Source organism: Somniosus microcephalus, chromosome 6 (assembly GCF_052327205.1).
Source record: "Somniosus microcephalus isolate GS21.2 chromosome 6, FLI_Smic_1.0, whole genome shotgun sequence".
Lineage (NCBI taxonomy): Eukaryota > Metazoa > Chordata > Chondrichthyes > Squaliformes > Somniosidae > Somniosus > Somniosus microcephalus.
This window is the reverse complement of record NC_140992.1, coordinates 193,526,435-193,540,969: the sequence shown is the minus strand read 5'-3', so window position 1 is coordinate 193,540,969 and position 14,535 is coordinate 193,526,435. Positions and strand designations below refer to the sequence as shown.

The 14,535-nt window shown below is 49.2% G+C and overlaps 1 protein-coding gene across 2 annotated transcripts in view; it reads left to right on the top strand.

The window, feature by feature from the left end:
* The window catches only part of smpd3 (sphingomyelin phosphodiesterase 3), a 174,058-nt gene that overhangs the window by 83,835 nt on the left and 75,688 nt on the right, over positions 1 to 14,535 (top strand). The window contains exon 2 of one of the 2 annotated variants that reach the window (XM_085991144.1): positions 5,665 to 6,127. The exons of the other annotated variant lie outside the window; for it this stretch is intronic. Within the exon in view, the coding sequence (XP_085847270.1) occupies positions 5,665 to 5,703 (39 nt within the window). The 3' untranslated portion in view covers positions 5,704 to 6,127. Of the gene's footprint in view, positions 1 to 5,664; positions 6,128 to 14,535 lie in introns of those variants that run through there. 2 annotated transcript variants of the gene reach the window in all.

Here is a 14,535-nt window from a genome sequence, read left to right as displayed (position 1 = left end):
TAGAGGACCCTGCTAATATATCATCCCTCCTTACTGCAGTAATTGACTCCTTAATTAATATTGCGACACCCCCTCCTCTTATACCTCCCCCTCTGTCTCGCCTGAAGATTCTGTACCCCGGAATATTGAGCTGCCAGTCTTGCCCTTCCCTCAACCATGTCTCCGTGATAGCAACAATATCATACCCCCATGTGTTTATCAACACCTTCGGTTCATCCACCTTATTTGCAAGACTCCTTGCATTAAAATAGATGCCATCCAGCCTTGCCCTTATATATTTGCCCTGTCTACCAAGCTGACTTGTTTCTTTCTCTATAATTGGCAGCACATCCCCCCCTGTTTCAGCTCCCCTCTGTATCCCATCCCCCTGCCAAGTTAGTTTAAACCCCCCCCAACAGTGCTAGCAAACCTCCCCGCAAGGATATTTGTCCCGCTCTGGTTCAGGTGCAACCCGTCCGACTTGTACAAGTCCCACCTTTCCCAGAAGCAGGCCCAGTGATCCAGGAAAGTAAAACCCTGCCCCCTACACCAACTCTTTAGCCACGCATTCATCTGCTCTATCCTCCCATTCCTATACTTACTAGCACGTGGCACTGGGAGTAATCCAGAGATTACAACCTTTGAGGTCCTGCTCTTTAATCTGTTACCTAGCTCCCTAAATTCTTGATGCAGGACCTCATCCCTCTTTTTACCTATGTCGTTGGTACCAATGTGGACCACGACCACTGGCTGTTCACCCTCCCCCTCCAGAATGCCCTGCAGCCGCTCAGTGACATCCTTGACCCTGGCACCAGGGAGGCAACAAACCATCCTGGATTCACGTCTACGGCCACAGAAACGCCTATCTGTTCCCCTTACTATAGAATCCCCTACCACTATTGCTCTCCCACTCTTTTTCCCCCCTTCCTGGGCAGCAGGAGCACCCCCAGTGCCAGGAAGTTGGCTGCTGCTGCCTTCCCCTGGTGAGTCATCCCCCTCAACAGTATCCAAAGCGGTATACTTGTTTGAAAGGGGGATGTCCGCAGGGGTTCCCTGCACTACCTGCCTGCCTTTGTTGCTCCGCCTGATGGTCACCCCCTGTGCTGCCCTACCCTGAGGCGTGAACAACTCGCTAAACGTGCTATCCACGAGCCTCTCAGCATCGCGCATACTCCAAAATTCATCCACCCGCAGCTCGAGCGCCGCAATGCGGTCTGCAAGTAGCTGCAGCTGGATGCATTTCCTGCACACATGGTCGTCAGGGACACTGGCAGCATCCCTGACTTCCCACATGGAGCAAGAGGAGCAGAACACGGGTCTGAGCTCTCCTGCCATGACTTACTCCTTTAATTAATTAAAAAATTTATTCAATACCCCAGTTACAGGTATACTCTAGGGCGCTTTATTTACCAACTGTCCCCACTACACCAGAGACCCTAGAAATTTAACACCACAGAAGTCAAGCTTGTATTGAAAAGAGAGAAATACTCACCAGCCAATCACTTACCTGCTCCCTGGTGACGTCACACACTGATTACTTTTTACCTCTCTCCTCTGCTGTTGATTTGGTCGGGCCTCTGCCTTGGCGCCGGTTTTTAAGCTGGGCTCCTCCTCCGCTGCTGCTCTCCCCCGAACTGGTCGGGCCTCTGCCTTGGCGCCGGTTTTTAAGCCGGGCTCCTCCTCCGCTGCTGCTCTCCCCCGAACTGGTCGGGCCTCTGCCTTCGCGCCGGTTTTTAAGCCGGGCTCCTCCTCCGCTGCTGCTCTCCCCCGAACTGGTCGGGCCTCTGCCTTCGCGCCGGTTTTTAAGCCGGGCTCCTCCTCCGCTGCTGCTCTCCCCCGAACTGGTCGGGCCTCTGCCTTCGTGCCGGTTTTTAAGCCGGGCTCCTCCTCCGCTGCTGCTCTCCCCCGAACTGGTCGGGCCTCTGGTTAGGTTTAGCTGGCCTAAAAATGGATAAATCCCCAGGCCCGGATGAAATGTATCCCAGGCTGCTGTGTGAGGCAAAGGAGGAGATTGCCCATTGTAGAGAGTAACTGAATGAGACAGCCCATTGTAGAGAGTAACTGAATGAGACTGTCCATTGGAGAGAGTAACTGAGTGAAACTGTCCATTGTAGAGTGTGACTGAGTGAGACTCTCCTTGGGAGAGAGTAACTGAGTGAGACTGTCCATTGGAGAGCGTAACTGAGTGATACTACACATGGGAGAGAGTAACTGAGTGAGACTGTCCATTGGAGAGAGTAACTGAGTGAGACGGTGCATGGGAGAGAGTAACTGAGTGAGACTGTCAATTGCAGAATAACCAAGTGAGACTGTTCATTGGAGGGAGTAACTGAGTGAGACTGTCCATTGGAGAATAACTGAGTGAGGCTGTCCATTGAGGGAGTAACTGAGTGAGACTGTTCATTGGAGAGTAATTGAGTGAGACTCTCCATGGGAGAGTAACTGAGTTAGAATGTCCATTCGAGAGAGTAATTGTGTGAGACTGTCCATTGGAGAGTAACTGTGTGAGACTGTCCATTGGAGAGTAAATGTGTGAGACTGTCCATTGGAGAATAACTGAGTGAGACTGTCCATTGGAGAGAGTAACTATGTGAGAATGTCCATTGGAGAGTAACTGAGTGAGACTGTCCATGGGAGAGTAACTGAGTGAGACTGTCCATTGGAGAGTAACTGAGTGAGGCTGTCCATTGGAGAGTAACTGAGTGAGACTGTCCATGGGAGAGAGTAACTGAGTGAGACTGTCCATTGGAGAATAACTGAGTGAGACTGTCCATTGGAGAGAGTAACTATGTGAGAATGTCCATTGGAGAGTAACTGAGTGAGACTGTCCATGGGAGAGTAACTGAGTGAGACTGTCCATTGGAGAGTAACTGAGTGAGGCTGTCCATTGGAGAGTAACTGAGTGAGGCTGTCCATTGGAGAGTAACTGAGTGAGACTTTCCATTGGAGAGTAACTGAGTGAGACTGTCCCTTGAGAGTGTAACTGAGTGAGACTGTCCATTGAGAGAGTAACTATGTGAGAATGTCCATTGGAGAGTAACTGAGTGAGACTGTCCATGGGAGAGTAACTGAGTGAGCCTGTCCATTGGAGAGTAACTGAGTGAGGCTGTCCATTGGAGAGTAACTGAGTGAGACTTTCCATTGGAGAGTAACTGAGTGAGACTGTCCCTTGAGAGTGTAACTGAGTGAGACTGTCCATTGAGAGAGCAACTATGTGAGAATGTCCATTGGAGAGTAACTGAGTGAGACTGTCCATGGGAGAGTAACTGAGTGAGACTGTCCATTGGAGAGTAACTGAGTGAGTCTGTCCATGGGAGTGTAACTGAGTGAGACTCTCCGTTAGAGAGAGTAATTGAGTGAGACTGTCCATTGGAGGGAGTAGCTGAGTGACACTCTCCTTAGGAGATCGTAACCCATGGCAGTGAGTGAATACCATACAGGCGTGTCACCTACAGGATTTAATACGATCGGATCCCAAATTAGGAAATCGGAACTATCTATCATGTGTACTGTAACTGGCTCAAGCAATCAGTGTATAAGTTTCCTTCAAGATGTGGTGAATGGGACACTTGAGGTCAAATCTTTAGCTTGGAGGCTGAATGCGGAGACTACCTGTCAAAATAAAGTACCTTTACATTTTGATAGATTAAGTTCCTACTTTGGCAGGCCAGTTTATAAAATAAGGAGCAATGTGGAACAGTGAATCCTCACATTCAATTCAAAGGCTATTGCAACTTCTGAAATATTTGAGCTGTGGTACCACATCTTGGAAAGGAAGCCATGGTGTCCCTCGGCTCCCGGACTGCGCCTCCACTTTTCCTCCATCCCTCTCCCACTGCTCTCCTGAAGCTTGTAACGTAACCACTGACAACCTGAAAATAGATAGAGGCGCTCTCCTATTTTCTACTGATTTTTGAACCAATTGGAGGTGGTGGTTGATATTAGCAACAGCAAGTTGTATTTATATAGCACCTTTAACATAGTAAATCATCCCAAGGCGCTTCACAGGAGTGTTATAAATCAAAATTTGACTCCAAACCACAGGAGATATTAGGGCAGATGACCAAAAGCTTGGTGAAAGACGTAGGTTTTAAGGAGCGTCTTAAAGGAGAAGAGAAAGATAGAGAGGTTTAGGCAGGGAATTCCAGAGCTTAGGACACAGGCAGCTGAAGGCACGGCCACCAATGGTGGAGCAATTAAAATCGGGGATGTTCAAGAGGCCAGAATTAGAGGAGTGCAGATATCTGAGGTTGTAGGACTGAAGGAGATTACAGAGATAGGGAGAGGCAAGGCCATGGAGGGATTTGAAAACCAGGATGAGAATTTTAAAATTGAGGTGTTGCTTAACTGGCAGCCAATGGAGGTCAGCAAGCACAGGGGTGATGGGCATTGCTGACTGTAAGGTGTGCAGGTGTGCGGCCGCGCACTGATCTGTAAGCTCCCACGTACTTAAATTCACAGGCCACGCAGAGAGCTGGGGCACTGGAGCGGGTGTGGGGGGAGGGGCCCAACCCAACGAGCAGGAAAAAGGCACCAGTGCCCGAGACAAAGATGGCCCCTACGCGCCGCATAAAGCAGAACTCTCCCCCACACTAAGATGGCGACACCCATGCCCTAGAAAAAGATGGTGCCGTTGCTCAATGAACAAAGCAGCAGGAACCCGCGCCCCCCCCCTGCCCCGCATAAATATGGCGGCACTCGTGCTCTGGACAGCAAAAGCAGCTCTGGCGACCCACTCAAAGATGACTGCAGGGTTTTTTCTGTCAGGTGGTTGACGCCACTGAGGTTCCCTTCCCAGAAGTGACACCTGGTGAGTTGCAGTGGGAGTCGAGAGTCCGGAGGCAGCAGCTGGCGGTTCCATTACCATGGGAGCGAGCTGCGAGTGGAGCAGCCCGGCCCGGCCGGCCGGCAGTCCGCAGGAACTCGAGCAGCCCAGCACGGTAATGAGGAGGCCCAGCACCAGCCCACGGGCTCAGTGTCAGCTCACTTCCTGTCGACCGCGCTCCACACCAGCGCTGCTCCGCCCGGGACACCCGCACTTACCGGGCCCGGTGAAATAACTATCAGTTTTTCTTTAGTATTGTTCCTAGTTATTCTGGTGACTGCCTACACCTCTAGATGCCTTTCCATAGCTGCCCTGCTGACTATTGTAGGTATCATATTCTGGAGCACATCCGCAGTTGTAGTTACACCCAGAGTACTGCGTACCTCCATATCCATTGTAACCTGGATTGCTATAGGCATTGTTGTGACTAATATAACCTTGATTCCAGTTGCTGTTGTATCCCTGGTTCCTATTCTGATTTTTAAAAGAAAAATCATTTTTGGCAGTTAACAAAATGTGCAAGTTCCAAAAGATATTCAGCACTCAAAAGGGTTATTTTTCCATCTCAACATTTCAGTGATGCGTGCCAGTGGCAAAACACTTGTTTTGGGTATTTTTTTTTATTGCAGCTCACTGCTATTGCGACTAGTTTACATTGGGGGTGAGGGGGTATTTCTGGGTACCGGGGTGTGAGTTGGAATATATTTATTTTTAGGTTGACTTTTTAAAAAAAATTATCCTGATCTCTAGGCAGTGAGTGTCTTGGTGAACCTCTTTAGCAAAACTTTATTTTTATGTTTCACGTTGCCCATCTGCTGTAGAAGAATGTTTTAATCTCCTTTGTTGTGGTCTATTTGCAGAGTTATTATGGTATTGTAGGAACGGTAGTTCCTATCTGAATAACTGCAGTTCGACTCAGTGAATCAAAACAACAAAGTTTAATAACAACGAAGTTAACTAGTAAACTACAGGAGAAGATGTATACAGGTCTGTTCAGGCTGAGAGGCACTCGACGACTGCTGGAAGATTCTGGAAACCGACGTCATGATGTCATCGCGTTCTTCGCGCCACTGGCGGTCACGTGATTGGCGTCATGATGTCATCACGCAGGGTATAGGAAGGTACATACAGTATAGTTAACAAGCAGTTTAAAGGTGCAGCACATGGCTGCACTACAATGCAGTTAAAGAGATTATTCTCAAATGTTCTGAGTCTCTTAGTGGTTCCGCCACAGACGCCCCCCCAGAATGCTCTTTAACAGACAGTGCCAAACGAACAGGAGGCTTGATAAGCCTGGTCGAGCGACGGCGAAACTCAGGCAGCAGGAATGGAGCGCCGAAGGACGAGTCGGCTCTTGGCTGCGTCTGGAGCGGCACGACCAGCGTGGCGGGAACAAGAGGTGCTAGTGTAGGCAACGTGGAAACCGATGCAGGTGGTTCAATGGCGGGCTGGTGCCGAGCTGGTGCGGCGGTCAACGGAGGTCGACCACGGCGAGGCGGTTGAGCAGCAATGACTGCTTCACTCCGATCGAGATGGGCCAGTTTAAGTCGGTCGATAGAGATGGTATCCGGTTTGCCACCGACGTCCACCGTGAAAAATTTTTCACCCGATGGCATGACACGAAACGGTCCAGCATACGGTGGTTTTAACAGGCCTCTGTGGGTGTCCTGCCGAATAAAAACATACTCAGAGTTCATTAATTCTGCTGGGACATGAGGCCTCTGTAGGTTGTGATTCGAGGTTGGAATAGGCAGGAAATTCTTGGCCACCTCCTGATGCTGGAGGAGTTGCTGAGCCGCAGACCACGATTCTGTGTGTGGAGGGATAAAGTCACCTGGTACCCGAAGCGGCTGGCCGTAGACTAACTCGGCCGATGAAGACTGGAGATCATCCTTGGGGGCTGTTCGAAGGCCTAGTAACACCCAGGGGAGTCTGTCCACCCAGTTGGAACCACGCAAGCTGGCCCGGAGTGACGCCTTGAGCGACCGATGGAACCGCTCGCACAGGCCATTCGCTTGCGGATGATATGCAGTGGTGCGGTGCAGTTGGCACCCAAACCCTGCGCGACTGCTGTCCACAACTCTGACGTAAATTGTGGGACTCTGTCTGAGGAGATGTCGGATAGTACCCCGAAACGAGCTACCCACGATGAAACGAATGCCCTGGAGACGTCTGATGCAGCAGTAGCACTCAATGGAATCACCTCTGGCCACCTGGTGGTATGGTCCACTACCATCAGGAGATGTGTGAAACCTCGCGAAATGGGAAGAGGACCCACTAAGTCCACGTGTACATGGTCAAAACGGCGCTCTGGCACCGGAAATCCGGCCAGTGGAGCTTTGACATGGCGATTAACTTTTGCTTTTTGACAATCCACGCACTGGTTTGTCCAGTCCCGGACGTCCAAATGCATTCCTTTCCAGACAAATTTACGGGACATTAGCCGTTGTGAAGCACGCATCCCTGGATGCGATAACCCATGTATGGCCTGGAAAATTTTCTTACGCCATTCCAACGGCACGATGGGCCTGGGCACTCCCATGGATGTGTCACACAAAAGCGTGGTTCCCGCCGCCTGGAACTTAACATCGGCCACCTGCCAATTGGAAGGCGTGGTCCGGTATGCCTGTACTTCGGGATCTGCTAGTTGCTCTTCTGCCAACCCAACGAAATCGATACCCAGGTGGACTGCCTGGACTGGAGAACGGGAGAGACAATCGGCCACGAGATTATCCTTGCCGGACACATGCCTTAGATCCATCGTAAATTCGGATATAAAGGTGAGGTGGCGTTGCTGGCGGGCTGACCAAGGCTCTGTCGTTTTTGCCATTGCGAACGTAAGTGGCTTGTGGTCCACGAATGCAGTAAATGGACGCCCTTCTGGGAGAAAACGGAAGTGTCGGACGGCTAAAAACAGGGCCAACAACTCCCTGTCGAAAGTGCTATATTTTTGCTCGTTCTTGCGAAGCTGGCAGCTGAAGAATGCTAACGGCTGCCACGCATCGTCGACCCATTGCTCTTGAACCGCCCCGATGGCATAATCGGAGGCATCTGTAGTGAGGGCGATGGTCACGCCCGGTAACGGGTGAGCAAGCATGGTTGCGTCTGCCAACGCCACCTTGGTGTTAAGGAACGCCTGGTCCATCAGCGGCGTCCAAGTGATAGCGTCCTTTCCCGACTTCCCTTTGAGCGCTTCGTACAGCGGCTGCATCAACTGGGCTGCCTTGGGGACGAACCGGTGATAGAAGTTCATCATCCCCAGAAATTCCTGCAGGGATTTGACTGTGTGAGGCCGTGGGAATGCTGTAACTGCTTCTACCTTGGTAGCTAGTGGGATGGCGCCGTCCGAAGTGATCTTGTGTCCCAGGAAATCGATGCTGGATAATCCAAACTGGCATTTGGCAGGGTTGATGATGAGGCTGTGCTGGCTGAGATGGGCAAAAGTGTGCGCAAATGCTGTAGGTGTTCCTGCGAATCTCTATTGGTGATGAGGATGTCATCCAAGTAAACAAAAAGAAAGGGCAAATCTCGTAACACAGAGTCCATGAGCCGTTGGAAGGCCTGCGCTGCATTTTTCAACCCGAAAGGCATTCGGAGAAATTCGAAAAGTCCGAACGGTGTGATGACCGCCGTTTTGGGGACATCTTGCGGGTGTACCAGGACTTGGTGGTAACCGCGGACGAGATCCACCTTGGAGAAAACGGAGTTGCCAGCCAGATGGGCCGAAAAGTCCTGGATATGAGGTATTGGATACCTGTCCGGTGTAGTGGCTTCATTCAGACGTCGGTAATCCCCACAAGGTCGCCAGCCACCGCCTGGTTTGGGGACGATATGCAGTGGGGAGGACCAAGGGCTATTGGAGCGTTGGACGATCCCGAGGCGTTCCATGGTGCGAAACTTGGCTTTTGCTGCTGCGAGCTTGCCTGGTTCCAACTGACGTGCCCGGGCATAAACCAGTGGTCCCTTCATCGTGATGTGATGCACCACTCCGTGCCTCATGACTGCTGCCGAAAAAGTAGGCCTGGTGAGCTCTGGAAACTCCCCGAGCAGGCACGTAAACCCGTCCTGTGCTGCAAGCGTACAGGCAATCGACCAGGACATGGCGGTGCTGCGATGGCACGGCAGTGCGTGGAAGGTGGACGCATTTATGAGATGGCAGTGTTGGACGTCGACCAGAAAGCCGTTGGAGCAGAAAAAATCGGCGCCCAGGATAGCCTGCAAAACTTTAGCCACAATAAAGTCCCAAACAAATCTCTGACCGCTGAAGGTTAAATTGACTGTCCGTTTTCCGAACGTGCAGATATCCGCGCCATTAGCTGCCTCGAGGGGTGGACCACGCCCGCCGGATTGAAGCTGGCAGAATACTGCACTGGGATCCGGTGTCGTAGAAAAATCGTCGCCCTGTCGTGGAATCTGTGATGTACAGCACCTTTCCTGCCGAACCAACCGCCATGGTGAAGTGAACGTTTTTTTTTTAGACCCAGTCAGTTTTGCCGAAGGGTGCGGGCTTGGTGGGGGTTTTTTTTTTTTTCTGGCGAAAAACTGCAGGGCAGGCGGCAGCATCGAGCTTTGGTGCCAAAACGGGCATGGTATGCACACCAGCCTGCGGGAGGAGGGCTGGGTTGCACCCGTGAGGGGGAAGGGCACCTCGTGGCTGCACAATACTGCTGCGCAACAGTAAAAAACTTGTCTGCCTCAGCCGCAAGTTCTACACAGTCCGTAATCGGAGAATTGGCCAGGGCTGTCTGAACCGGTTCCGGTAGCTGGTTAAGGAAAAGTTCACGGAACAAAAAACATTGGGGCTCCGAACCCAAAAGAGTGAGCATCTGGCTCATCAGTTCAGAAGGTTTTGAGTCCCCGAGGCCAGGCACAGCAATAAGCCTGCGTGCGCGCTCTGACTTATTGAGATCAAACACCTGTAGCAAACGAGTTTTAAGAGCCTCATACTTGCCCTCTTCTGGTGGATTGCCCAGGAGGCTGACGACCCGCGAGGCCGTGGTGCTGTCGAGAGCGGAGACCACGTGAAAATAACGGGTCGAATCCGCTGTAATCTCTCGGAGTGAGAACTGGGCTTCCGCCTGGAAGAACCATGCTGATGGCTGTTGTTCCCAGAACTGTGGAAGTTTGAGGGCGACGGCGTTCGTGTTCATTCTTGAATCTCAACGAAAGTTGTTCGACGAGATCGAGGTCACCAATGTAGGAACGGTAGTTCCTATCTGAATAACTGCAGTTCGACTCAGTGAATCAAAACAACAAAGTTTAATAACAACGAAGTTAACTAGTAAACTACAGGAGAAGATGTATGTATTGATTTGTATGTGGGTTCAATGACGACACATTCATGAAAGAGAATGACTTTTTATCTAAAGTCTGTTCAACTCTGTTAACAGCATTACAGGAGACACCATCTTAGAGATCCATCTAAAACGAAACCAAAACTAAACTGCTTGTCTCTCACATGCACTCTGCTGGTCAGGCATAAGTAATCAATCAGGCAAATATGCTACGATAGCAAAATACTGCAGATGTTGGAAATCCGAAACAAATATGCTGGTAAGGCATCATAATCAAACAGGCAAATACCATCACTATTTGCTGATATCATTACAATGTATACAGGTCTGTTCAGGCTGAGAGGCACTCGACGACTGCTGGAAGATTCTGGAAACCGACGTCATGACGTCATCGCGTTCTTCGCGCCACTGTCGGTCATCTGATCGGCATCATGACGTCATCGCGCAGGGTATAGGAAGATACATACAGTATAGTTAACAAGCAGTTTAAAGGTGCAGTACATGGCTGCACTACAATGCAGTTAAAGAGATTATTCTCAAATGTTCTGAGTCTCTTAGTGGTTCCGCCACAGTATGTTTCGGGCTGACTTTATGCCTGGACTGTATCAGTGTGAGAATTTACACCGAGACGAACCTAAAATCAATGCACAACATATTTATTCTTTGTTTTCAAAAAGAAGCTTCAAATTCAAAACTATTTTCTAGCTAGATCATTAATTATTTATGCTGGACCTCTATTTGTTAACTGTTTTTACTGTTTCATTAAATGACCAGACCGTTCATTTGTGACTGTTTGTACCTGCGCCATTATTGTTAAATGGTTGCATCTGGGCCATTAAAAAACTTTATACCAGGACCATTCTTTATGTAGTGGCGCTTCTTAGTTTCCAAACAGGCAGCCACTGAGCTGTGGGGCTTTTAACAACGAGTAGACGCGTGTCGAAATAAAACGTTCCCAAATGTAGCTTTGTCTTTTAAACTGTTTACTATAACACTTTACGAACAGAATTACAAAGCAAACACGTATAAACGAACACGGTCAAAAACTGTATTGCTCCAGCCCTCACAACTTCTGCCTCCTTCAGCCACGTGGAGTTTAAACTGTAAAATGGCTGCTGGCTATGTGACGATCTTAAGGACTGTACCATTGTGGCAAGAATGAAGGGGGTATCTCGGACTATACTACTGGAGCAAGAAAATAGGGGGGGTTCTTAATACAATAAGTCAGTCAGGTAAATTAACTGTATTATGCTATTTAACCAATATTTTAAAGTATTTTCTTAAACTTTCATGTCTCTTACATTCCGGCCCCTAATTGACTAGGCACATGAAGCATATCAATTACTCAAACATTAAGAGTCATAAACTAATGAGTTCAACATATTTACAATATAAGTGTCCACTTTTTTCGTTCAGGAACTTTTCACGCTGCTTCTTGTAGCAGGCAGAGCTTTGTGATCGGTCTTTCCAGGGTACTGGTCTTGGTTTGCAAACAAACACGACGAACGACGCCTCTGGAGTCTGGCATGGTCTTAATTATTTTTCCCATCAACCAAGAATTTCTAGGGGCTGAATCATCCACAATTAAGACAATGTCTCCGACAATGAAGTTCCTCTTTATTTTGGACCATTTTTGACGCTCCTGTAGCAGAGGTAAGTATTCTCTTGTCCATCTGGTCCAGAAAAGGTCCGACATATACTGAACTTGTCTCCACTTCCGACGGGCATACAGATCTTCCTTTTTGAAGACTCCCGGGGGCATGGCTGGCTGTGTTTTCAACAACAACAGGTGGTTCGGAGTCAGGGCTTCGAGGTCATTGGGATCATCTGGTGTCTTAGTTATCGGTCGGTCATTAATGATGGCTTCGACCTCACACAGAACGGTTTGGAGTCCCTCGTCGTCAAGCGCTTGCTGCTTCAGTACAGAACTGAGTAGTTTTCTTACGGTGCGTATCTGTCTTTCCCAGACACCTCCGTGGTGGGATGCAGCCGGAGGATTGAAGATCCACTTAATTCCTGTTTGCATCATGGCTTCCTGTATTTTAAGCTGATTCCAACCTTCAATAGCTTCCCGTAGTTCTCTCTCCGCTCCGACGAAATTAGTGCCATTATCAGAACGCATAATGGACACCTGTCCTCTTCTACAGACAAAGCGCCGCAAGGCGTTAATACAGGAATCAGTGTCAAGCGTGTGTGCCACCTCAATATGAACAGCTCTGATGGCCAAACAAGTGAAAAGCACACCATATCTCTTGACAAGGCTCCGTCCTCGCTTTACCTCGAAAGGCCCGAAATAGTCCACCCCTACGTTTGTAAATGGGGGCTTGTCCGGTAACAAACGGTCTTCAGGCAGGTCTGCCATTTTCTGCTCCCCAGCTCTAGCGTGTAACCGTCTGCAAACAATGCATTCAGAGAGTATTTTTCTTATTACAGAATTAGCTCCTGGAATCCAGTATCTTTGTCTTAGCTTCGCAAGCACGTGATTCCTCCCACTGTGTCCAATACGCTGGTGTATATGCTGGAGAATGAGAGTAGCAACCCGGAGGTCCTTAGAAAGGATAGCAGGATGCTTGGCCTCCTCTGGCATAGCAGATTTGTTTAGTCTCCCTCCCACCCTCAGTACTCCATCTTGCAGTGTAGGGTCCAGCTTGTAGATATGACTACCTTTCTTGATTGGAGTATTTCGCTGTAAAGCTTCGATTTCTTCTGGGTATCTTTGTCTTTGACTGAAGCAAACTATCTCCCTCTCAGCCTTGGCCAAATCCTCCACGGTCAATGAATTCTTACCCAATGTGGTCTCGTGCTGATGCATATACTGCTGTAGAAGCATTCTCTGCTTATCAGGGTTACTTTCAGACTGACTGATAGTGGCTCGGTACTCTTTTCTCTTACCGCTCAGGTGTAGCAGCAACTCTTTCAACCTTAGAAACCATGCAACTGCTTTCCTCAACTGGTACCATCCTGAGAAATGGTTAACAAGCTTGTTCACTGTGTCAAAGTTCTCTTTCGTAGTTATGAGATTTACTGTGACTGATCTCTTGACTTCGACGTCGTCTTCAGCAATCTGACTTGGCATATCTGGTCTTTCTGGCCATGATCTCTCTGTTTCCAGCAGATAACTTGGGCCTTGTATCCAAGTTTCACTCCTCATGAAGTTTTCAGCCTTCAATCCCCGTGAGGCTTGATCTGCTGGGTTTAATGAGGTGTTTACATACCTCCATTGAGATGGTTGTGTAGCTTCTCTAATGGATGAGATTCTGTTTGCTACGAAGGTCTTGAAGCGTATCTTCTCATTCTCTATATACTTCAGCACCGTCGTGCTATCCGTCCAGAAGACAGATTCTTCTAGTGGGAGCTGTAACTCTTTCCGCATCACCTGGTCAACTTTAACTGCAACAACCGCTGCCGTCAACTCCAGTCTCGGGATGGTGACCTGCTTCAGCGGAGCCACCCTGGATTTCCCCATGAGGAAGGCACAATGTTTTTGGCCCTGTTGATTTGTCAGCAAGAGGTAAGTAGCCGTGCCATAGCCGTCCTCACTGGCGTCCGAGAAATGATGTAGTTGAGCCGTCTTTGTAACTCCAAAACTCACAGGCTTGATGCATCTACTGACGTTGAAGCTAGAAAGTTGTTGCAAATCTGTCAACCATCTGAGCCATCTCTGAGCTTGACCTTCTGGGATATCTTCATCCCATCCTCTCTTGTCTCTACACAGCTCTCGTAGCATCAGCTTCACCGGCAGAATGAGTGGTGCCAGGAATCCAAGAGGGTCGTAGATGGAACTGACCACGGAGAGAATCCCTCGTCTTGTGGATGGTCTTTCGTTCACCATTATTCTGAAGTTGAACGTGTCTGACTCAATGCACCATTGTACACCAAGAGCTCTCTCGATAGGAAGGACATCGTGGCTCAGGTCCAGATCTTTGACTTCAGTGGCTCTTTCCTTTTCTGGGATAGACGCTAGGACTGCTCTGCTGTTGCTTATCCACTTAGTCAGATGGAATCCTCCATTCGAACACAGAGTTCTAAGGTCTCTTGACAGTGCGATGGCATCGTCTTCTGTTGACACGGACTTCAGACAGTCATCGACATAAAAGTTCCTGAAGATTGTCTCCACAGCCTCTGATGGTGCTTTGCCTTTGCCATCTTCTGCAGTTTTTCTGAGAGCGTAGCTTGCACAGCTGGGAGATGATGTGGCTCCGAACAAGTGTACAGCCATTCTACATTCCACCATCTCTTGACTAACGTCGCCATCTGGCCACCAAAGGAAACGCAGGAGATCAGCATCTTCATCAGGGATTCTGACTTGGTAGAACATTGATTCTATGTCTGCCATCATGGCAACGAGCTCTTGTCTAAACCTAGTCAAGACGCCAATGAGGGTATTAGTAAGATCAGGACCTTGAAGCAGCTGGTCGTTCAGTGAAGTTCCTCTGA